The 25,097-nt window shown below is 37.2% G+C and overlaps 1 protein-coding gene across 7 annotated transcripts in view; it reads left to right on the forward strand.

Annotated features, from left to right (window-relative positions):
* UBE2W (ubiquitin conjugating enzyme E2 W) overlaps positions 1–25,097 on the forward strand; it is a 112,990-nt gene that overhangs the window by 33,817 nt on the left and 54,076 nt on the right. For 5 of the 7 annotated variants that reach the window (XM_077876535.1, XM_077876534.1, XM_077876538.1 and 2 more), the window contains exons 2-3: positions 9,344–9,435; positions 16,817–16,919. In XM_077876535.1, the coding sequence (XP_077732661.1) occupies positions 9,344–9,435; positions 16,817–16,919 (195 nt within the window). Of the gene's footprint in view, positions 1–1,363; positions 1,542–4,046; positions 4,207–9,343; positions 9,436–16,816; positions 16,920–25,097 lie in introns of those variants that run through there. The other 2 variants (XM_077876539.1, XM_077876540.1) reach the window with 2 other exon arrangements.

Below are 25,097 nucleotides of genomic sequence, written 5' to 3' on the forward strand. Positions count from 1 at the left end.
TGTCCAAAAGTCAGCCTGTCCTCTGAAGCTTTGAAGCCAGGCGTTGACTACTTCTCTGTATGAAAGTCTTAGATGGTATCTTCTTCCAATCTCCACTGAAAAATCTCTCGTTTAGTAGCCACTCTCATTAATTATCTTAGATGGATCTTCTGGAGAACCTAACTGCAGTTTGTACATCAGCACTTGCTACTTCACCTTGCACTTCCATGTTATAGACAGAGACCGCTTCTTTCCTTAATCCTTATGAACCAATTTCTGCCAGGTTCAGACCTTCTGCAGCTTCCTCACTTTTCTCAGACTTCACAGATGTGAAAAGTTGGTGCCTTGCTCTGGATTAGGTTTTGGCTTAAGGGAATATTGTGGTTGGTTTGATCTTTTATCCAGACCACTCGGACTTGTCCATATCAAAATAAGGCAGTTTCACTTTCTTACCATTCGTGTGTTCGCTGAGATAGCACTTTTAATTTCCTTTAAGAACTTTTACATTGCATTCACAACTGGCCGTTTGGTGCATTGCATTTGATGTGTTTTTTTTTTTTTTTTTTCAGCGTAAACAGTAATGTGCACTAGAACAACCATCGTAGCACTTTTTTTCTTTAATACTGTCATACTCCTCCTCAGATGTGTGAAAAAGCAAAAACTAGAATTAATATGTAACAGTGGGCATTGATGAAAATGACAGCTGAAGAGGCAAAGATCACATCATTGGGATAAAACTTCATGTTTTATCATGTGCTACACAAAGTGTGGTCTGTGGACCTATGACTAGGCTGTGCTTTTCTTTTAATGAGGATTGGAGAAGTTAGGTAAAATTTCTAGTTATTCTAGAAATTATTCCTAATTTCTCCGATTAGTTTCAGTGAGGCAGTATACTGAAGTTTGAGAGCTTATGAAGCAATAAATGTTTGCCAGTATTAGTGCTAGCACTGAAGATGAGTAGAGTTAAAAATAATGTGATATAGTCACAAAAATAAATACTCTTTTGCTGGGTAATGCAGGATGGGGTTGCAAAGGGGGAAGCAGCAGATAAAGGAGAGAAAGGAGGAGAAAGAAAAAGATGTCAGTGACTAGAGGTGAGCTATTGTGACAAGTTATTGACAATAAAAATGCAGATGACAATAAAAATAAAAACAAGGATATCAAACTATCAAAATTTGCTGTAAGGACAAATGAGCTTATAGACCTCATTGTTATTTAAGGCTGTCACAGTAATGTCAGTCATTAGGTTAAATTATGTTCAGTACACATAATATCAGGAATCTGTTAGGATAGAGTTACCACTTTTATTTTATTTTATTATTTTATTTATTTTAATTTAATTTAATTTTTAAAATTTATTTATTCATAGAGACACAGAGAGAGAGAAAGGCAGAGACACAGGCAGAGGGAGAAGCAGGCTCCATGCAGGGAGCCCGGCGCGGGACTCGATCCCGGGTCTCCAGGATCACACTCCGGGCTGCAGGTGGCGCTAAACCGCTGTGCCACCGGGGCTGCCTGACCACATTTATTTTTTAAAATTTTTAGGATGTCCGAGATTTTATGTATGTATGTATGTATGTATGTATGTATGTATGTATTTAGATGGCTATATAATTTGTTTTTATTTTAATTCCAGTTAATACAGTATTGTATTACTTTCAAGTGTATAGTACCGTCACTCAACACTTCCACACATTACACTGTGCTCAGCTCATCATAAGTGCACACCTTAATTCCCATCACCTATTTAACCCATGCCCCCAATCCCCACATTTATTTAAAAATTGATGATGTTTAAAAGCATTAGTCTTTTATGTTTATCCTTTATCTCATATCCTGATTATGCCAGGGAGACCTATGGCATATTCAAGTTTTATTTAACATTATAAGTGTATATTTGGATAGCATTGATATATTGAGTTGAGGGAAATGGAATAAGACTGATTAGAATATAGCAGTTGCAGTCTTTTTTTTTTTTTTTTTTTAGCAGTTGCAGTCTTTTATTTTTTTTTAAAGATTTTATTTACTTGTTCATGAGAGAGAGAGACAGAGAGAGAGAGAGGGAGGCAGAGACCTAGGCAGAGGGAGAAGCACGCTCCATGCAGGGAGCCTGATATGGGACTGGATCCCTGGACTCCAGGATTATGCCTTGAGCCGAAGGCAGACCCTTAACCACGGAGCCACCCAAGCATCCCGTGATTACAGTCTTTAAAGTGATTATCTTTTAAATTGCTTTTACCCTTGTATATAAACTGTGGCTTTGAGCCTTCCAAGGGCTTTACATCTCATAAGGTTAAGAGTGATAATATATGTGTTCTTTATCTTTTTTTAATTTAATTTTTTATTTATTTATGATAGTCACAGAGAGAGAGAAAGAGGCAGAGACATACGCAGAGGGAGAAGCAGGCTCCATGCACCGAGAGCCCGACGTGGGATTCCATCCCTGGTCTCCAGGATCGCGCCCTGGGCCAAAGGCAGACGCCAAACCGCTGCGCCACCCAGGGATCCCCTATCTTTTTTTTTTTTTTTTAAATTTATTTATTCATGAGATAGAGAGAGGGAGAGAGGGGCAGAGAGAGAAGCAGACTCCACGCAGGGAGCCCGACTCGGAACTTGATCCCAGGACTCGAGGATCACACACCCTGGGCCAAAGACAGCCACTAAACTGCTGAGCCACCTAGGGATCCCCTGTTCTGTATCATTTTTGACTGTTTTGTGTTCCCTCAGGTCACCTCCGGTGTAGGGAAGCAGCCTACTATACTGATTCTTAGGTGGTCATGGAGAGAGAATATGTTAAGCTCCAGAGTAGCCTTTTCATACTACATAAATTTTTTCTTCAAGCTGGGCTTGTAGTAACCCCCTGTCCTATGGGAGAGTAAATCTCAAGAGTAATCTCTCACATGCATTGAGCTGGAAAAAAGTTTTAGGAATTGAACTAGTGTCACTGTAAATTGAGGGTTACAAATCCTAGGCTGTTGCAGTAATCTTGGAGCTGAGATTCCCAGCCCTGGTATTGTGACATACTGGAGTGTCGTTCAGTTTTGTGGTGGGACCCTATACTTTGTTATTGATAACAGTTGCAAAATTTGTCAGTGGTTACCTTGACCACCCCCCACCTGCCCCCACCCCCGCCAAAGTTAATAAATTAGAATGGATTCATATCACTTTGAACCATTTGCATTGATGAGGGAGGAAGAAAGGGAGGTGCTGGCTGGACTATTGAAGCCAGAGCCACTGAAAAGCCAAACCAGTTCTTTTTTTTTTTTTTTTTTTTAAAGTAGGCTTTGCACCCAACGTGGGGCTTAAATTCACTACCCTGAGATCAAGGGTTGCATGCTCTACTGACTGAGTCAGCCAGGTACCCCCAAGCCTAACCAGTTCTAAAAGTGTTTAATCATTTCTTTCCCAAGGTATTTAGATATATTAGGATCTTTCTTATTGAGTTTATAGATGCACCTGGATTTCTTAGAGCTCAGATTCCTTCAAGTCTTCCAGACTTGAGGCAACAGAAGATGAGGACTGAGATGGAGTTTTCAGGTTTACTTTATGTTTCCTTTATGTGGTTCCAAACATTTAGGTTCTGGACCTGGCCATTTTTGATATATGAGAAAAGTAAATTCTTTTGTAGTAACTTTAGGCCCTTTTGCCTGGGAAGACAAGATGTCTGTGCACTGCTCTACAAATTTTGGGAATAAAATGCATATTCTTAGATTGACTGAGACCATGTATTTTTGGTTTTGTGTTAAATATTGAGAAAAGAATTATAGGCATATTAAATTTACTCACAAACTTAAGTTTTATTTTGCGATTCTTATATTTAACTATTAGGAAAATTAAACTTTTTAATATAATATTTCCTAGATTTTTAAATGCATATTTTTTCATATTTAAACATCTGGAATTAAGATGTTTTACCAATGATATGTTACTGTTTAATTGGCAGCAGTTTTCCTTTCTTAGTGTTACATAAAATAATGGTGCATCTTATAATTGACAGTGTTTGAGTCAGAGAATTATGATACATTTACAATATATGTAATTAGTTTTCTCATACCTCACCAATTTAGGTACAGACAAGGGTGATATATGGCCAAGAACCATTAGAACTGCAATCAGAGAAAGACCATTATATGATCTCACTCATATATGGAATTTAAGAAACAAAACAGAATCGTTGAGGAAGAGAGGAAAATATAAAAAAAGACGAAATCAGAGAGGGAGACAAACGTAAGAGACTCTTAATCATAGGAAACAAACAGGGTTGCTGGAGGGGAGGATGTGGAGAGCTGGGGTAACTGGGTGATGGACATTAAGGAGGTCATGTGATATAATGAGCACTGTTATGTAAAACTGATGAATCACTGACCTCTACCTCAGAAACTAAATAATATATGTTAATTAATTGAATTTACATTTTAAAGTTAAAAAAAAAAAACAACCTATTGTAACTTGTAATTTTTTGGCTTCTCTTCCCAGTGGTTTCTGCATAGTTCTGCTTCTTTAGTTACAGTAGTTACCTTCTGCAGTTATTTCCCGTTACCTCTAGTTATCTCAGTCTGTAGCTGCTATTTTCACCAGTGTCTGGGAAAGCAGACCCATGTTGTCATGCTGGTTTTTATAGCCAGTGGTATCCGTGCTTTTTGCTAGTGTTTCTAATCTGCTTTTTTTACAGTTTGTTTTGTTTTTGTATGTTTTTTTTGTTTTTTTTTTTTTTAATAAATTTTTTTTTAATTTCAGGTATGTACTTTTTTTTTTTTTTTTTAAGATTTTATTTATTGGGGCACCTGGATTGCTTGGTTGGTTAGGTGTCTGTCTTTGGCTTGGGTCATAATCCCAGGGTCCTGGGATTGAACTCTGTGTCAGGCTCTCTGTTCTCAAATATTTAGTTGAGAGAGAGAGCCAGCACCTGTGAGCACAAGCAGTGGCGGGAGTGGCAGACGGAGGGAGAGGAAGGAGCAGGCTTCTGGATTAGCAGAGAGCACGATGTGGTACTCGATCTCAGGACCTGTGTGGACCGACTGAGCCACACAGAGGCCCATTTTATAACACTTTGTCTTCAAAGTTAGGAGCTGAATGCCTCCTCATGTGATAGTAGTTTTCTGTTGATTGATGCTACATGGTGTGATCTCTAAATAGTTACACTAGTTCTTCATATCCTCAAATGAGTAGGAATTTTTATTTTTACATCAAATTTTTTAGGTCCTTCTCTTTTAGCTTCTGTGTCCATATTCAGGAAATTTAGAACCATTTTCTTTTTTTTTCCCTTTTTATTGTTTTTGTGTTTTGTTTTGTTTTTGAGCATAGCTGATTAGAACCAGTTGTTTAGAAGATCCAGAGGACCCTTGAGGGGACTGAATGTTTATTTAAAGACTTGTGGAATACCTGGGTGGCTCAGTCGGTTAAGTATCTGACTGGCTCAGGTTGTGATCTTAGGGTCCTGGAACCGGACTCCTTGCTCAGTGGGGAGTCTGCTTCTTAAAGTCTGCTTCTTCCTCTCCCTCTCCCCCCCCCCATCCTGCTCACACATGTGAGTGCACGTGCTCTCTCTCTCTTTCTTAAATAAAATCTTTACAAAAATAAATAAAGACCTGTTCTGCCTTCTCCAATGAATTACTGTTCTGGGAAGAATATACCCCAAAGGGTAAATTCCCCGTTTTTGTGAACCTGCCAAATAGGCACATCACTTGACCTTCCATTCTTTGTCTTTTTTTAAGTTGTGATTTTAAGTGCATGAATGAGTAGAACTTAGTAAATACTTGTTAGCCCCCAAACTATTGGCCCTGCTTTATCTCTTAATTGGAAAGCTTGTGGATGTGCAAAGTAGTTTACTGCCTAGTAGCTAAGATGGTAAGGAACTGGCATGAATTGTCTTTTTAATGTAGTGTCTCCACTTCCTCAGTAAAAAAAACATGGTCAGGTGAATGTTTTGGATTCTGACCTGTGATAGTGAAATGAAAAGTGGATGATAGCCCGTTCTCACGAGGGGAGTTGGGAGTAGAGGTCCTGCATTATCTCTTGCTATATAACAAATTCCCGTCAAATTTAGTAATTTGAAAGAACAAACATTTATAATCCCATGCAGTCCCAAGGGTCTGGAATCAGGCTTAAGCTGGATAGTTCTGATTTAAAGTCTTTCTTGAGTTTGTAGGTAAGATATTGGCCTGGGATGCAGTCATCTTAAAGATTGGTTAGTGTTGGAGAGTATGCTTCCAAATCATACGAGGTTATTAGCAGGAGACCACATGCTAATCTTATTAGCATGTGAGCTTCTGAATTGGGCTGTTCACAGTATCACAGGTGATTCTAAAGAGAATAACCAAAATGTAAGCCATAGTCTTTTAGAATCTAATCTTGGGGGATCCCAGGGTGGCGCAGCGGTTTGGTGCCTGCCTTCGGCCCGGGGCGTGATCCTGGAGACCTGGGATCGAATCCCACGTCGGGCTCCCTGCGTGGAGCCTGCTTCTCCCTCTGCCTGTGTCTCTGCCTCTCTGTCTCTCTCTGACTATCATGAATAAATAAAATCTTAAAAAAAAAAAAAAGAATCTAATCTTGGGAATAACGTATCATTTCTGCTGTATTCTGTTGGTCACACTGACCAATTTTGGTACAGTGTGGGGAGGAACTACACAAAGATGTGAATATAGGGAAGGAGAGTTAATTAGAGATTCTCTTGGAATTTGGTCATCACAGGTCTCTTTCTTTGTGGACATGTAAGAAGTAGTGTCAGGTGTGGAAAACATTTTCTTTCTTTCTTTTTGGTAGCATCCTTTATCATTATGTTCAGGGGACCTAGGAATAATTATACCAATAAAACTTTTCATAGCTTACCTTTATATCTTTATGTTTCAGTTAGTAGCTGTGCAAATTGACTTTCCTCTATATCCTTGATTTGATAACAAGGGCTTGCTTTCCCTGTTTAGTAAAGTTCTCAAGACCTGGAGAGTATCTACAGCAGTGTAACCTAAAATGTGGTTATTGAAACAACTTTTCCAGGATGCTCTACATTAAGGGGGTTTAGTTACTTTTCTTCCCCTTGAAGAATCATTGTGCAAGTTAGTATATCAGAAGTCTCTGAGAAGTCCTGCATTGAAGAAATGTTTTCTTTGTTGTACCCAGTTTTTTAAAAAATTTACTTGAACATTGAATTGCTATATTGTATATCTGAAACTAATATAACAGTGTATGTTAGCTATACTGGAATTAAAATAAAAAACTTAAAAACATTTACTTGATCATAAAACCCACATTTGTTATAAGTGGAATAAATTAAAAACCTTATTCTAGCAAAAATTTATCACATTCTTTTATTCAAAACAACTTATTCAGGCAGCTTTATTTCTATATTTTTGATAATTAGAATTTTTCTTTAGTCCTCAGTTTGTCATTATTTTGCATTTTTAAAGGCAGCTAAGGTCAGAAATTGCAAATAGCTGATACTTTATTTTCACTGTTATTAGCAATTATGATATTGTAGGATCTGAGGGAGGGTTTGTTTCATTCTTGGCCACTTAAAGAGCCATTTAGGAGTCGTCGTCGTCGTCGTCGTCGTCTTCTTTTTTTTTTTTTTTTTTAACATTTACTGATTTATTAGCAAATGTTTTAGAGCATATTCTAGGCCCGGGGGTTGCTGTGATCAGCATAGTTTGTCCTCCTTGTGAAGTAATAGCCAAACAAACATAGGAGGTGATTGCAGAAGGGCCACAGAGACAAAAGCAAAGGCATAGTGGTCCGCAAATAGCTGCTGGTGGGCCAAGTATTAATAAGTTTTTTACATTGATTGTCAACAAAGAAGGGAGGAGTTTTCGAATCTGTAATGGTGCTAGATGATGTTAAACTTATTTGAAGGTATCATACATTGAAAAGATCTAGAAACATTTGCTATATTGTTAGTAACATTTCATTCCAGAAAAAGCACAGGGTAGCTTTTAAGCAGAGAATTGTTGAGTTCTGAACAGATATCCATGCTTGTCTACTTTAATGCAGAAAAGATGCTCATTAAGAGTTTATTTTATTAATAGTGAAAGGGAATATAGGGCAAGGAGAAGAAATGTGTGGGAAATATCAGAAAGGGAGACAGAACATAAAGACTCCTAACTCTAGGAAACGAACTAGGAGTGGTGGAAGGGGAGGAGGGTGGGGGGTGGGGGTGAATGGGTGATGGGCACTGAGGGGGGCACTTGACGGGATGAGCACTGGGTGTTATTCTGTATGTTGGTAAATTGAACACCAATAAATTTATTATAAAAAAAAAGAAAAAAGTTTATTTTATAGTGTTACATACAATTCTAATAACATTAGCTATTTGGTTTTTAAACTCATAATCTATGGGCTTTGGTGGGTTTTGTTTTGCTTTCTTGTATACTGAAAAAAGAATGTCCATTAGTGATAATATGGGAAGAATTGAGCAATAGAAACTATACGAACAAGAATGTAAAATACAGCCAATTAGGGGCATCCAATATGTAGAAAAATAACTGCATATCTTGGACCCCGATATATTCTGGTATAGAAAGTTTGAATTATGTGCAAATAAATGACAAATACCCACCATTTGCTTCGATGTGGATGGAACTGGGGAGGGTATTATGCTGAGTGAAATAAGTCAATCGGAGAAGGACAAACACTATATGGTCTCATTCATTTGGGGAATATAAAAAATAGTGAAAGGGAATAAAGGGGAAAGGAGAAAAAATGAGTGGGAAATATCAGAAAGGGAGACAGAACATGAGAGACTCCTAACTCTGGGAAACGAACTAGGGGTGTTGGAAGGGGAGGTGAGCGGGGGGTGGGGGTGACTGGGTGATGGGCACTGAGGGGGGCACTTGATGGGATGAGCACTGGGTGTTATTCTATATGTTGGCAAATTGAACACCAATAAAAAATAAATTTATATAAAAAAATAAATTCTGTGCAAGTATCCTATTTAAGGAAACAAATGTGGGATGTAAATTATAAATTAACATTATCCAAAACATTTTCAAGAAGGCTTTTTGTATACGGTTATTTGTATAGTTTTTTTGAAAAGCTTGTATGTCTGAAATGATACATTTTTTTTAAGGATGATGGAGAACTATGGTTTTTATTATTGGAAAGCAGTAAAGGAAACACTGCTAAAATTTGTAAGCAGTTATAACTTAGGCTGAGATCTTATAACCTCAGTGGAGTAACAGTGAAGTTCTGTAGGTAGATGGCTGCTCTGTATGATCACTTTACAGCATCAATGTTTACAAATATATTTAGAAATGTTTTTGTTTTAATTATAGGACAAAATTAAAAATTAGAGAGGTAGGCATAAAAGATTCAATCTGTGAAACTAGAAAGATGTCATTTTTTTGAAGTACAAATTGTTGATACTCTTTTTTAGAAACGACTGCAGAAAGAACTGTTGGCTTTGCAAAATGACCCACCTCCTGGAATGACTTTAAATGAAAAGAGTGTGCAAAATTCAATTACACAGTAAGTATTTAGTTTTTGAAATACTTCTTTTATTATTAGTGTAATGTTTGAAAATATACTTACTTTTTAAAATGTAGAATTTGGGGGCACCTGGGTGGCTCAGTTGATTAAACATCCATGGCTCTTGATTTCAGCTCTTGATTTCAGTTAAGGGTTGTAAGATTTCACCCTGTGTTGGGCTCTGTGCTCAGTGGGGAGTCTTTCTCCTCCCTCTGCCCCTCTTCCCACCCCCAAAATAAATAAATCTTTAAAAAAAATAAAATGTAGAATTTTTCATATTCCATCCCACTCTTCCATCAAAAGATGGATAATTCTTATTCTGTGCATTTATATATGCCATTTTGTGTCATAGGATAGTATCATACTCATTGTATATAATGTGTGATTTGTAAACCTTTTTTTTAAAAAAAATATATTTTTGGGAGCCTGGATGGCTCAGTCAGTTAAGCATTTGCCTTTGGCTCAGGTCATGATCCCAGGGTCCTGGAATCAAGCCCTACATTGCTCCCTGCTCAGCAGGGAGCCTGCTTTTCCTCCCTCTGCCTGCTACTCCCCTTGCTTGTGCTCTCTCTCTGTCAAATGAATAAATAAAATCTTTTAAAAAACAATAATAAAATAAAAACCAATGTTGATCAGTAATATTTTTAAATGTTTCCTGCTAAAGATGCATCCTATAAAGACTTTGGTCTAACTTTGTTTATGAAGTGATTTCCATCTAAAATAGAGCAGTGTGGGGCACCTGAGTGGCTCAGTGGTTGAGCATCTGCCTTCAGCTCAGGTTGTGATCCCGGAGTCCTGGGATCAAGTTCCGCATCAGGTTCTCTGCAGGGAGCCTGCTTCTCCCTCTGCCCATGTTCTGCCTCTCTCAGCATCTTTCTTTTTTTTTTTTTTTTTTTTTTTAATTTTTTATTTATTTATTTATGATAGGCACACAGTGAGAGAGAGAGAGGCAGAGACACAGGCAGAGGGAGAAGCAGGCTCCATGCACCGGGAGCCCGATGTGGGATTCGATCCCGGGTCTCCAGGATCGCGCCCTGGGCCAAAGGCAGGCGCCAAACCGCTGCGCCACCCAGGGATCCCCCTATCTTTCATGAATAAATAAATAAAATCTTTAAAAAATAAGATAGAACAATTTGGAATGAGGTTGTTTGTCAAATTTTTCGAAATCACATGTAAAGATTTGAAAGAAAGTAGGAGTCAAGATATGTCTCCATTTCCTGAATACATTAATTGCCCTGACAGAAGGGTAACTAAATGAATGTCAGACTATTTAGCAACCTCTTTTAATAGATAAGAAACTTCTTCATGAAGATAAAGAAGTGAAGTGTATAGAAGACACAAGAAGTATTCTAATTCTGCTCCTTCCTTAGAAGACGTAAAGAAAGAAGTCTTTTCCCAGATAAGAAACCAAGAAGCATAGAGAGATATGTGTCCTCTCATAAAAAAAAAATGAGCATTTGAATTAGTTTGAAATGTTTTCAAGAGTGTCATCCTAAGATCTCACAATCCAGTATAGTCTATTTTTACCACTCCTTTGATTTAATAGTTTTGTTAGGCAAGGGTAAATGTTCTGAAATTGGAGGTGGGGATGGGGGAGGATTTAAAATAATGAAACCTCTCCTTAAAAAAAAAAAAAAAAACTCCAAAAACATTAAAGGGATGGGAGGCAACACGATAAAAGTTTACTATAGACTAAATTGTAGGACAAAAAGCATAATTTCTTTCTTTCTTTTTTTTTTTTTATTTATGATAGTCACAGAGAGAGAGAGAGAGAGAGGCAGAGACACAGGCAGAGGGAGAAGCAGGCTCCATGCACCGGGAGCCCGATGTGGGATTCGATCCCGGGTCTCCAGGATCGCGCCCTAGGCCGAAGGCAGGCACCAAACCGCTGCGCCACCTAGGGATCCCCAAAAAGCATAATTTAAATGCTTTTTGACATTCTAGGTCAAGAGAGCAAAAGTGACCAAAATTCATGGACATATTTATCCTTTTAGAGAAACATGGCTTTTATTTTATTTTATTTTAATTTTATTTTATTTTATTTTATTTTATTTTATTTTATTTTATTTTATTTTAAGATTTATTTATTTATTCATAGAGACAGAGAGAGAGAGAGAGGTAGAGACACAGGCAGAGGGAGAAGCAGGCATCACACAGAAAACCCGGCGCGGGACTCGATCCAGGGTCTCCAGGATCACGCCCTGGACTGCAAGCGGCGCCAAACCGCTGCGCCACCGGGGCTACCCAGAAACATAACTTTTAGTTACCTTTGTGAGGTTTGAGTCCATACTTAAGACAGAAGTTATGCTTTTTATTTTTTATTTTTTAATTTATTTATGATAGTCATACAGAGAGAGAGAGAGAGAGAGGCAGAGACACAGGCAGAGGGAGAAGCAGGCTCCATGCACCGGGAGCCCGACGTGGGATTCGATCCCGGGTCTCCAGGATCGCGCCCTGGGCCAAAGGCAGGCGCCAAACCGCTGCGCCAACTAGGGATCCCAGAAGTTATGCTTTTTAAAATCAGGGATATGAAGAATGGACCTATTGATGTTTGGCTGGTTACATTGTTTGAAAATGGGTACAGATCTCTAGCTCTGTAACAGTCTTTAAAACATTGCTAGGTCCTCAAGCATTTTTAGGTTCCCTGCAAAATCGAGCAGAAGGTACAGAGATTTCCCACATACCCTCTGCTCTCACACATGCACAGCCTCCCCCATTATCAACATCCATTGGTTAAAATTGATGAAGCATGATTGACGCATCATAATCTCCCAAAGTCTATAGTTTGCATTATAATTTATTATGGGTGTTATATGTTCTAAGGATTTGGGTGAATGTGCAACGACATATATCATCATTATGGTATCATACAGAATATTTTCACTGGCCTAAAAATCCCCTGTGCTCCAGCTGTTCATCATCTCCCCCAGCCACTGATCTTTTTACTATCTCTGTAGTTTTCCCTTTTCCAGACAGTCATATAGTTGGAATCATACAGTGTAGCCTTTCAGATTGGCCTCTTTTATTTAGTAATATGCATTTAAGGTTTTCCACTTCTTTTTGTAATTCTCAATTGATTTTTCATTTCTATCAAACAAAATTTGAAAATAGAACACACATTTAGATATATAATTAAGATATATATAATTATATATATAATTATTATATACATTTTTAAAAGATTTTGTTTATTAATTTGTGAGAGACAAAGAGAGGCAGACATAGGCAGAGGGAAAAGTAGGCTCCCTGTGGAGAGAGAGCCTGATATGGGACTTGATCCCAGGACCCCGGGATCATGCCTTGAGCCAAAGGCAAGACACTCAACCACTGAGCCACCCAGGTGCCCCATTAAGAGGTATTTTTGTTCTGTATAACTAAACAAATAGATTATATTCCATTTTCATTGGTAATAACCAAGTGCTTCCTCTTTCAACCTTTCCTTTTTTTGTTAAGGGTGGGACCCACATAACAGTGATTTATAAAAAGTTAAAGGAATGTTTTACATTTGTACAAATGGAAACGTTTGTATAGATTGTCAAGCAGTTATACCACAAATTGTAACTACCAAAATAGCTAAATAGCTTTATCTTTGTTACAGAATAAACCTGTCATTTAGAGATGTTTGTCAAACAATTTCTCTTTTAAAATAATTTATTGTAAATGAATCACAAAATTTTTATTATCTTTGACTATCTTCCAGGGTATAAAAGTAGTCTAAAAAAATTAGATCTTAAAAGATGTGTTTAAGTAGCATAAGAACAATGATGAAAAACACTTTCTGGAAGACAGTTTGGTAGCATGTATTAAGACCTTTAAAAATAAGAGTATCATATCCTTTGAACTAATAAATAAACCCCTATGCTGTCCTAAGGAAGAAACAGAGACCTAGAACCAAGGGTGCCTGGTTGGCTCATTCAGTAGAATGTGCAACTCTTGATCTCGCAGTTGTGAATTTAAGCCCCCTGTTGGTGGGCATAGAGCTTACTTTAAAAAAAAAATTAACTTAGAATTAACTATGCTCATTTCAGCATTACATGTTATAGAGACAGTTTGGAAACAATGTAGATATTATTAACAGGGAAATTATTTCTCAGGTTAAGACCTTGGAATGCCATCCCCTCAGTTAAAGCCTGAAATGCACAACTTTTATATAGTCATGATTACTTTTGAAAATTCCTTAGAGAGGCCATATTGGTGTGTATCCTGTTGTAATATATCCAACAGAGCTAGTTTTTCCTTTGGAGTAGAATAGTTGGCTGTTTCTTTGAGTAGGAGCTATGAATGTATGAAAAATATGTTTTTAAACATTAGAATCCTGAAACAATAGCTACTCACAGGAAGACTTCTTCTCAGGAACGTATGCTCTTAATTAGACTCATAAACACTGAGGATTTGTTTTTTAAATTTTTTATATTTTTAAATTTTAATCTTATTATTTTTTAGAGAGAATTGTGGGGGTTGAGAGTGGGCAGAGGAAGAGAGAGACTCTTAAGTAGACTCCATGCCCAGTATGGAGCCCGACACAGGACTCAGTCTCAGGACCCTGAGATTGTGACGTGAGCCAAAATCAAGAGTCAGACCCTTAACCCAGGCATCCCATAAACACTGATAATTTGAATTTGTGTAATTTAACTATCAGGTATCAATTCCATCGATAAAGAAACTACAAAATATCTAGAATGAAAGGTACCCGAAGTACTTCAGCGCTGATTATTTTTGGGTATTTTTGTTTATTTATATCTTTCTAAATTTTCTATAGTGGACATACATTGATTGCTTTTTCAATTAGCAAAAAGTTATTTAAAATTATCCTGCACAATGTTGAAAATTATGCCGCCTTTGACCTATCTCACCCAGATATTGGAAGGATTACTGAGGTATTTGCTTAGCTATTATTTAAAAGCTGTTGGGATAGATCACATGTAAATACATGGTACATTATGTCTTAAAATTTGCCCTATAAACAGAATGAAAGGGCACCAGGAGGTGTTCCCTGGGTGGCTCAGTTGGTTCAACTCTGGACTCTTGGCTTTGACTTAGATCATGAACTCAGGGTCCTGAGATCGAGCCCACAGTTGGGCTCTGTGTTCAATCTAGAGCCTGCTTGAGAACCTCCCTCTCACTTCCCCTCTGTTCTTCCAACCCTGCTCGAGCTAGCTCATGCTCTAAACGCTCTAACTCTGTCAGATATCTTTAAGAAAGGGCACCAGGAAGTCCTCTGATTTTCCTTGGAATAGTCACTGTGCATAGTGGGTGTCAGAGGAGAATAATAAAAAGGGGATTTTGATGGCCAGGAACGACACAGTTTATAAAGAGAATAGTTTGTTGTTGTTGTTGTTGTTTATAGTACAGCTTATACATTGTATTTAATTTACTGTGTTTTTATGTCAGGAAAGTACTGTCTGTTTTACATGCATAATGCCAGTTATCTTTCCAACACTTTGGGATGAATACCTTTTTTTAATGAACTTTTAACTTTGTTTTTTATATCTGTTTTATAATTTAAATAGTTAAAATGAGAGAAATAGAACAGCTTATTCATGGCCACACAGCTAAGGTACAGTCCTGTGTAATTTCACTGTAAAATATTACGTCTTGGCTCTATGGTCATACCTTTTATTACCATGTATGGTATTGAACATGCATTCCAAAAATGAATTAGCTATGCTCCTAAGGCCCTGTATATGTTAGCTGATTGCTTTTAGAGAGTAGGCACGTTTATTATAAGCTCCTAACTCCATAGTATGTGGGGTGATGACTAGAACCTCAACACTGTATTCTCAATATTAGTTCCTTTAGTTTCTCTATACTTAAAGTAATAAATTTCTATACGTAAAAAGTTTAAGAGGAAAGGAATTGGCTAGTGCTATAATTAGGAACTCATTCTTATGGTTGGTCCACTTTTGCTTCTCAGTGTGGCCCCATCATCTTTGCCACCATTAATCCTTTTAAAAAAATCATTTTCTACTCCTATCCCCTTTTTAAAAATTTTATCTAATTTTTTTTAATTAATTTTTTAGAGAGAGAATGCGTGCATGAGTGGTAGGAAGGAGCAGAGGAAGAGAGAGAATCTTAAACAGGCTCCACACTAGGTTTGGAGGGGCTTGATTTCAGGACCCTGAGATCATGACTTGAGCTGAAATGGAGAGTTGGATGCTTAACTGACTGAGGCATCCAGGCACCCCAGTTTCCCTTTTTTGAAATTTATTTATTTCATTTATTTTAAAGATTTATTTATTTGCGAGAGAGAGAGAGAGCATAAGCAGGGGGAGGGGCAGAGGGAAAGGGAGAGGGAGAAAAGACTCCTTCCCCTCCTTTTTTTTTTTTTTTAAAGTGCAAGAGATAGGGGGTCCTGGCTGGCTCAGTTGATAGAGCATGTGACTCTTGATCTCGGGGTTGTGAGTTCAAGCTCCTTGCTGGGTGTAGAGCTTACTTTAAATAAATAAACAAGAGATAAGTGTACAGGTTATAATTTAAAAGAGATTTGTAGGGATCCCTGGGTGGCGCAGCGGTTTGGCGCCTGCCTTTGGCCCAGGGCGCGATCCTGGAGACCCGGGATCGAATCCCACGTCGGGCTCCCGGTGCATGGAGCCTGCTTCTCCCTCTGCGTATGTCTCTGCCTCTCTCTCTCTCTCTCTCTGTGTGTGTGACTATCATAAATAAATAAAAATTAAAAAAATAAATAAATAAAAGAGATTTGTATTCATGATTATTATATGTGGAAACAAAGTAAGCTTGTAAAGAGGCCATGGAAATCTCTTCTGAGTTTCATTAAATACCTGAAACAGACAAAGGAAAGACAGTATAGAGCCTTGAGTAGCTATCAGAGTAAGTGGACTAATGTTAGTTTAGCTGCTTTTTCCTTTGGTCTCTAGAACACTGACGAGAAGATAGATCTAACAGCCACAAATTCTCTAGTCATTTTTGATACCTACTTCGTCCATTGCTTTTAAAGTGATATCAGATGGGCAGGTCATTAGTTTGATATTATCTATATAAAATCTTTTCAGTCATTGTGGAAATACTGTTTTGGAAAAATAAGACAGCATAAATTGAGTATCAAGAGTGCAGGATTTGGTGTCAGCACACTTGAGTTGGGTTTTCATTTTGTGTTCTTAGACCTGGATTAAAATTTGGCTCTGTCCTTTGCTAGTTGCCTGACTTTGATCTAGTTACTTAACCTTTGAGCGTCAGAGAAGGATATAGGGCAAGGGGTGTTGATACCAACTCTAATTGTTGGGAGAATGAAGTGCACTGTTACACATGAATGACTCCTATCCCAATGCCTGGCTTAAAGGAAGTCTTCAGTCTTCCCTTTTCTTTCTCACCCCAATTCTTCTTATCTGAAGTTTTTTTGTTTTTGTTTTTTTTCCTATTCTAGGTGGATCGTAGACATGGAAGGTGCACCAGGTACCTTATATGAAGGGGAAAAATTTCAGCTTCTATTTAAGTTTAGTAGTCGATATCCTTTTGACTCTCCTCAGGTAACTGCCATGTTTTTAACATTTTATTGTATTTTTAGATTTTAGCAAAATACTAAATTAGTGACTTTTGACTAAATACAAATTTATAAAGAAATTCATTATAATTATATGAATAGATTTGTTCCTTTATCTGTAATATAATCAAGATCTTTATGAACATTTTCCTTTATTGAGATTAGGGTTTGCTACTTTTGTGCTTTAAGAAATTAACATTGTTTTTTATGTATAAATGTTAGCAGAAAAGGGGATGGAAAATCTAACTCAGGCCTATGGGTTGTGGGAGAATATAGCATTTTGGAATAACTGGAGGCACTTATTCCTAGATAAGATGATAGAATGATCATGTGATAAGTCAGGTGCTTTGTTGAAAGGAACAGTTCTTTGATTTTGCATTGACATGCTATACTTACAGTCTTTTAGTACTGTAAAGATAGAATATATTTCCAAATGTTAAATATCTAAACATAAGCCCCAAATCTGATCATTATAATTTGAGGCACAGTTAGTTTAGGTAAATGGTTAATACTCAGACAAGGGATAATGGTGGTTGAGGAACTTTTTTGGGAGCTGTTTAACTGTGGTGAATGATTAATCTTTGGGAGTTAGAGAAAAGGAGATTCTAGGATGACTTCCAGATTTCTGGCTTGGTAAGATGGGTAAATGAGTTACTGGCAGCAAAATGTTGAGACTTAATGCCAATTCTATCTGGTACTGCTAGATAATGAGGTTCTGGATAATGAAACTTCTCAAGTATCTAAAACTCAACTTGTGAAGTGCTCAAATACTTTTTTTTTTTTGAGAAAAATAATCCGTTGCAACTTTAAATAGAATATAAACAATATCCTTGGCCATGTAGGCATATAGATGGAAGTCAGTTATTGATTGTGCTATAAATAAAAGAGATAATTTTTTAAATAAAGATACAGAATTAAATGGAAATGGACTTGAGTTCAGTTTTTGTGTGAGCAGGAAACTAAGATTAGGAAGCTCATTTTTATCATTTTCATAAAAATTAAAAATAAAGCTAAGAGTTATGTGTTATCATGACCTCTAGGCCTTTATAGTAAGCATGTGTAGACTGATAAGAAAGCAAAACAAACATCATCTCTCTAGAAAATGACCTTCACGTTTTATAGCCTTTTTGCTTATCAGCATCATTTAAGATTGTTAATCCTTGAAGGCAGTGGGGTCGCAGGCATTCCCTTGTCACCTTCAGCCTGTTTTTATACTTCAACTAAGTTTGTTGAAGGTATGTGAGGAAAGAATGTGACTCACCAACTCCAAACTGTTGACTTAGGGAGATACTGGAGAAGGCTTACTCCGGGAGCCCACAGATTTTTCATCAGAGGAAAATAATATTTTATAAACATGAACCAAGTCAAAAGTATCCTCTAATCCTCTTAGTATTTAATTTTATTTATTTTTTAAAAAGATTTTATTTATTTATTCATGAGAGACACAGAGAGAGAGAGGCAGAGACCCAGGCAGAGGGAGAAGCAGGGAGCCCAATGTGGGACTCGATTCTGGGACTCCAGGATCACACCACCTGGGCTGAAGGTGGTGCTAAGCTGCTGAGCCACCGGGGCTGCCCAGTATTTAATTTTAAATCAGATATAGAACTCTTGACACATCATCTGAATTTCATCTCTTAATATTTCTGTAAGTTACAGTGTTCGTAATGGATTCTGTCATCCTTTCTTAAATTCTTTTTTTTTTCCTTCCCTGTTTTGACTTCTGTCCACTTTTTCTAATTCTTCTGATTTTGGTGTTCTCTGGGTTCTTTATTCAGTAGTCCCTTATTCTTCTCACTCTTTTCTCTAAAGTCTTCATCTGTCTTAAACAGCTACCTCCCAGATCTACAGCTCTGTGTACAGCCTCTTCTTTCTGAGGTTTAATTTCACACCCTTGTTGGATATAGCTACTTGGGTATCTCCAGATGTCTCAAATTTAACACATCTAAACTCAATCTTTTCCAGTAACAAAATAAGTAAAAAAAAATTTTTCTTGAGTTATTGTCCCACCTATCTGCTTGCATTGAAATTCTTCCCTTTCCCCCCACTGTTAAAATGTAGCTTTTCAGGTCCTTTTACAGTACTTAGGTCAGTCTACTGTTATCCTCTATCTGCTGTATTCCAAATTTCTATCTCTCCTTTGGACTATTAAATAGCCTTAAGTTCTTTCCACTCCTAGTCATCTGTTCACAATGCTGTTAGATTTCTTTGAAGGTGTATTTGCCGTATTGATTTGCACAGATACATAACGCCACCACCACAAGTATCCCTGCTTTCTTCTCAAGACCTCAAATGCTTCTTTATTTTCTGTAGAGTCAAGTCTGAAAACTCTTCAGCTTAGCGTTTAAGTCTGAACTTAACCATTTCAGCTGCACATTACCTCCATGCCCTCTACTACGTAGTAATATTTCTATCATACTTTCTAATGTAACTTCCATTCTGATGTTATCTTGTAAGGCTCTAATGAAGTGGTTGGGAAGATGGATTCCATCTCATTTTATAAGTGAGGAAATTGAAGCTTATTGAAGTAAAGTGTCTGTTGATTTAAAAGCTAGCTAGTAGGATAGTTAAGATTCAAATCCAAGTTACTTCTTTCCATACTGTCCATTAGGTGTAAGTACCGAAATGGGGAAAATGCCCATTTATCCAGCAATGTTATCTCTAAAAGTGAAAGATACTACTATATAGAATGATAACTGAAAGCTCTGGGGCAGTTGTTCCCAATCTTTTGGAATATGAGGATTCCTCTTTTTTTTTATTTTTATTTTTATTTATTTATGATAGTCACGCAGAGAGAGAGAGAGGCAGAGACATAGGCAGAGGGAGAAGCAGACTCCATGCACCAGGAGCCAGATGTGGGACTCGATCCCGGGTCTCCAGGATCACGCCCTGGGCCAAAGGCAGGCACCAAACCGCTGTGCCACCCAGGGATCCCCGAGGATTCCTCTTTAACATCACTCCCATGTCACAGAAGTTGTATTGAGAAAATAACAGAGCTGCTGTAAGACTACTAATACTTTACAGTTATTTTTATGTTTTATTTATCACAGCATCTGTGTGATTATAAAATAAGAATAATGATCTAGCAATCAGTTACTTGATGTGTACGCATGTCAAGAGATTTTTCCAATAACCGAAACTTTCCAGAGATGCATTGCTCTGGGGAAGTGATTAGAATCACTCAAAGGCAGTAAAATTCCTCATTCACCAAAGATTTTTTTATTGGGTGAGTCCCAGTAGCATTGGCATTTGTTAGAAAATTAGTCTTTGATTTTCCTATGCAATAAGCAGTACTAAATATACCACTACTTACAAAACTAGAATTTGGGGAAATAACCCTAAAATAAACTAGTCTCATTTAAACTTAATTACTTTTGTATCTGTAAGTTAGATTGATAAGACCATAATAAACCTTATAGTTGGCTGGGTTTTCTTTTCCCTGTTGTAAATTTCTCTTGTATCTTACTTGACAGTGAAAAAGCTGCCTATCTGAAACAAGGTGTTTGGCCCAGTCATTTGCTTTAAAGGAAACCATTATGACAGCAAAATCTTTTACTATCGGGAGCAGAGATGAGGCACTTTTCCATCACTGTTTCCTACTAACGTGCACTTACCATCAGCCATGCAGAATTAAATATCTTCCTATATTATATATATTCTGTTTTCCTGTGTGAGAATACGGGTAAATGATTGGCCAATTTAATGTGTAGTAAATGTGAATTATGTGCCAAATACTGTGCTCTCTTTTTTAGAGATGAAGAAGAGTACAGAAATTAAAAGGTATTGTGCCTGCCTTTATTGTTTAGTATTTGGATAGGCAGACATGGATTCATTCATTCTGTAAGTACTTATCTAGCATGTCATATTACAGACACTGCTAGATGTTGGCAATTTAGTAGTGAAGAGAACCAAATAAAAAACCTGCTTTCGTGAAATTTGTGTTCTTGTAGAAAGAGACAATAAACAATAAGCAAAACATACAGTAAGGAAGATGGTGGAAAAAAAAAGTAGAAAAGGGAATTCAGGATGTTGTAGCATTGGATTGAGCAATCAGAGAAGATTTCACTGAGAAAATCACTTTGGAGCAGAAATCTGAAAGAGGTGAATGAATAAACCATGTGAAAGAAGTTTGGAAAGAGCAGGTAAAGCAAAGGCCATGAATCTGGAGCACATTTGGCAGGTCCCTGGAGTGCTATAAAAACAAGAGAGGGAATGGAGAGCATAGGTCTGAGAGATAATTTGTCGTGGATTGTATAGCCCATAGAGTTTTGTTTTTTACTCAGAATGAGATGAAAAACCTCTGAATATTTTGAGAAGAATGACATGATCCTACTTAAGATTAAAAAGAAAAATTTGGCTGTTGAATAGCACATTGATTGTTGAGTGTACAAGTGTACAGGGAGATCAGACAACTCTTGCAGTAATCCAGTGAAAGGTGATGGTGACTTGTACCAGAAAGGTAGCAGTGGAGGTTGTGGAAGATGGCCATATTTTGGACCTATTTTATTATTGTTTTTTAAAGATTTGTTTGAGAGAATGAGAGAGAGAGCGCGTGCATGTGCATGCAAGTTGGGGTAGGGGCGAGAGAAATCCTTAAGCAGACTCCCTGCTGAAGAGAATCCCAGGACCCTGAGATCATGACTTGAGCCAAAATCAAGAATCACCCGCACCCCTGGACCTATTTTAAAGGTTGAGCTAATGGATTTGCTAATGAATTGATAAGGAATATAAATGTGGCAAAGGAGTCAGGGAAGACCACAACTTTTGGCCTGTACAACTGGATACAAACTGAAGTATGAATTGTATGCTTTGGGAGCAAAAGATAAAGCAGTGACCACTTTAGAATAAAATGAGGGGGCAAAGAAAAACCTGTTTGTACTGGGACTTAAACCACAAGAAGAGTTTATGTCAAAAGTGGAGCAAATCATGAAAAGACATGGCTTCTTCTGAGATTTGTGAGCAAGTGAAGTTTTATGTATCGTTACTTATAGGAGGGCCCCCCCCCCAAAAAAAAAAAGGAGGGCCACAGCAGGATATGAAAAAGGAAGGACATTTTGGGGCTTCTCCAAGAATCTTGCAATGTGAAGGATATTTAGAGATTTATCTCAAAGGAATTAGGAGGTATAGTCACCTCTCCTTCCAAACCGTGACGTCCTCAACTTTAGTGTCTCTATTTTGCTTCTTTTCCTTTATGCTTCCTTCCTTACATTAGTAGTTCTTCCCTTCCAAATATCTGTGATCTTATACGCCCCTTCCTCTGTCAAAACATCCCATTTGAATACAATAAAATTGAATCACATTATCTTGTAAATGCCCTGGTTATACTTGGTTTTTTAAGTTTTTCAACTCTGATTTTTGTTGAAGAAATTTTAGGCATTTTAGAAATAGGTGGAGAAGTATGATTTTAGCAGGAAAAGGGTACTGTACTTAGTCCTGAAATCATATTGATGCTAAAAGTTGTGCTAAAAATGTACTTGCCTTGATTACAAAGCTTTAGAAACACTGGGGCAAAAGAGTATTTGCTTTCTTCACATCCTTATTCTCCTTCCTATTCATGCCCCCTTAACCCAGACCCTTTTGGTTCTGTTGCTCAATACTACCTCATTGCAGAGATCAAGAACCTATTTTCATAGTGTTTTCATCCTTTTATTTGTGGTGTCATTCTCCTTGCTCTTTCATGTGATGGTGGTTAAGCTTTCCAAAGTCTTAAATAACCATTTTTATTGCCTTAAATTGTCTAGCAACTAGGACACCTGACAAGGAGAAAGGGAACAGTGAACCTTGTTCGTTGAAGCCTTGGGGGTAAAGCAGAGGGAAGATAAAGGAGAAGACTGGTAGGCTAGAAGAACACAGCTTACAAAGGAGAGAGAATGGTTACCATCCAGGGGAACCAAATTTAGTTTCATTGTATCCAGGAATTTTGACTTTGTAATACTTGTAAGATTGCATGGTAAGGATAATTATGAAAGACCAGAAAAACTATTAATTAATTGTGATGCAACTAATGCATGTTAAATGACTAAAAGGGGAGAATTGAGCTAAAAACTGTGCTAAATAAAACTCCAATTCCCAGTTACTTTTGTCAGATATTTACCACTTAATGCTAGATTGCCTACATCATATATTATTAATAATTAGATATCTGATTACAACAAATTCTGCTTGTATATTCACTTTCTGTAGTTGCCCATTAAGTATTGTCATCTACTTACAATTTTAATAAGGGAAAGCATTCCCTTATCTTGTCCCTGGAGAAATCTTGGTATCCATTTTGTATATTGGCTTTTATATTTTATAGCTTGTTTCATACAGCTTATTCTTGTAATATGTGTTTTGACCTAGTTTGACACTATATTAGATGTCTCACTTTCTAATTAGTTGCAGAACAGTAGTCTGAACATATTAGTATGCCTTCCTTGTGGTCAGATCTTAGTATAGTGGGATCATTCACCATTAAGTTTGAATGTTTGGAAATCCTTACATATGATTACCATGATTTCATTTCATTACATATGAGTACCATGATTTCATTTCATTACATATGAGTACCATGATTCATTTCATTATATTTGATACCAAGTTACCCAGAGGTTGGCTTGCCTAAAACTTTAGGTTGGATGTGGGCTATGCTCACTTATCTCCAAAATTATATGGATACTGAGCATAGTTATGTTAAATCTCACCTGCTTTTGAAAATACACCATATTGATAGGGAGATGTTTGGAAATTTAGATTCATCTGAGGACTGCTTCTAATGCAGGCTCTGAACTTCAGGTGTGATTTACATGCATTAGATCTAAGATCCTTTTCTAAAATGTTGTTGTTGTTTTTTTCCATAAAACTGCTTATTTAAAATCTGTAGTTCCATTTTATTGTTTGGTTTATGAATTTGTGCAGTTCTCTGGTTAACTGTTTCTATGACTAGGTTTGGTTTGAAAAAATATTTTTAAAATAAATAATTTTTAAAATAAAACAATTAGCAAAGTTCTTATTTATTCCCTTTGGTTTCAAATTCATTGTATTCACTTGTCCTGTTAGATCTGTTTTAGTTTTATCGGCTACTTGGGATTTCCTCCTTCAATTTTTAAAATTTTGAATATGGCTAATCATCCCTTAAGTTTTCAGAACCTGCTTGGCTGCATTATAATAACTGAAACGTCCATTTCCTCCTTTGGATTGTACCATGCGGTAAATAAATGAGGATGGTTAACAGCATGATCTTAAAGAAATTCAGCCTTGGTTACTTTCCCCATCACATGCAAAGAACCAGAATCAGAGTTTTTACATCAAAACTGTCTATGGAAACTGCTTACCAGCCTTTTTACACGAATAAATTGTTGAAAAAAAGTTTTTTCTTTAATTTCAGGAATTCATCTCTGGCATGTAAACTCAGCCTTTCTGTGTTTAGACAAACTTCTAAAATTCTGTATCTGGCAGATTAGGCCCTAGAGGTTACCTATAATATGTGCAGCTAATTGATTCCCCTGTTTGGTTGCTGAAAGTTTCAGGCTGGCTACATTTGCCCTGCATGCAGCATGTGAAAAAGCCCCAGCTTTTTTTTTTTTTTTTTAATAAGGTTTATTGAGATCTGATTTATTTTTATTTCAGTCTCCTCAGCCTTTGAAGCTGTTTCCGTCTTGATTTCTGGCCCTCTTCAGTGCTTATCAGTGTCTGCTGCTCCTGCTGTAGGTGTCTTCTGCCTTCCATCCCTTTTCCTCTCTCCTGATTTCCTTTTGGTTTGTGGGTATTTCTTGGCTCTAAGGCCAGGTGATTTAGTTTATAATCCATTCTCTCCAAGAGCACTACTGCTTTTTCCTTCTGCTTTGTGAATTGGCTAGTCAGAGCATGTTGTGATAACCTTTGTATTTTGCTGTCTGTGTATTTTCCTTGATGGTTGCTAATGCATTGATTAATTTTTGCCAAAGAAGATAACTTGGGAGTTCTCCCATTTTTTGGCACTTTCAGAGCACTATTCTACGTGACCTTGTAAAAAGGAGACCTTACTGGAAAAGAAATACCCTTTAAAAAATACTTGAGGCCAGGGGATAAGGTCTTGGGCATTGTTTGTGTTCTTAATGAAAATATCCTACTGGTCAAATGGGATTTTTGTGGCAGAATGAATACCCCAGAGCAGATGCATATTCAGTGAGATTTGTAAACTGTCATT

The sequence above is a fragment of the Canis aureus genome, chromosome 28 (assembly GCF_053574225.1).
Source record: "Canis aureus isolate CA01 chromosome 28, VMU_Caureus_v.1.0, whole genome shotgun sequence".
NCBI lineage: Eukaryota > Metazoa > Chordata > Mammalia > Carnivora > Canidae > Canis > Canis aureus.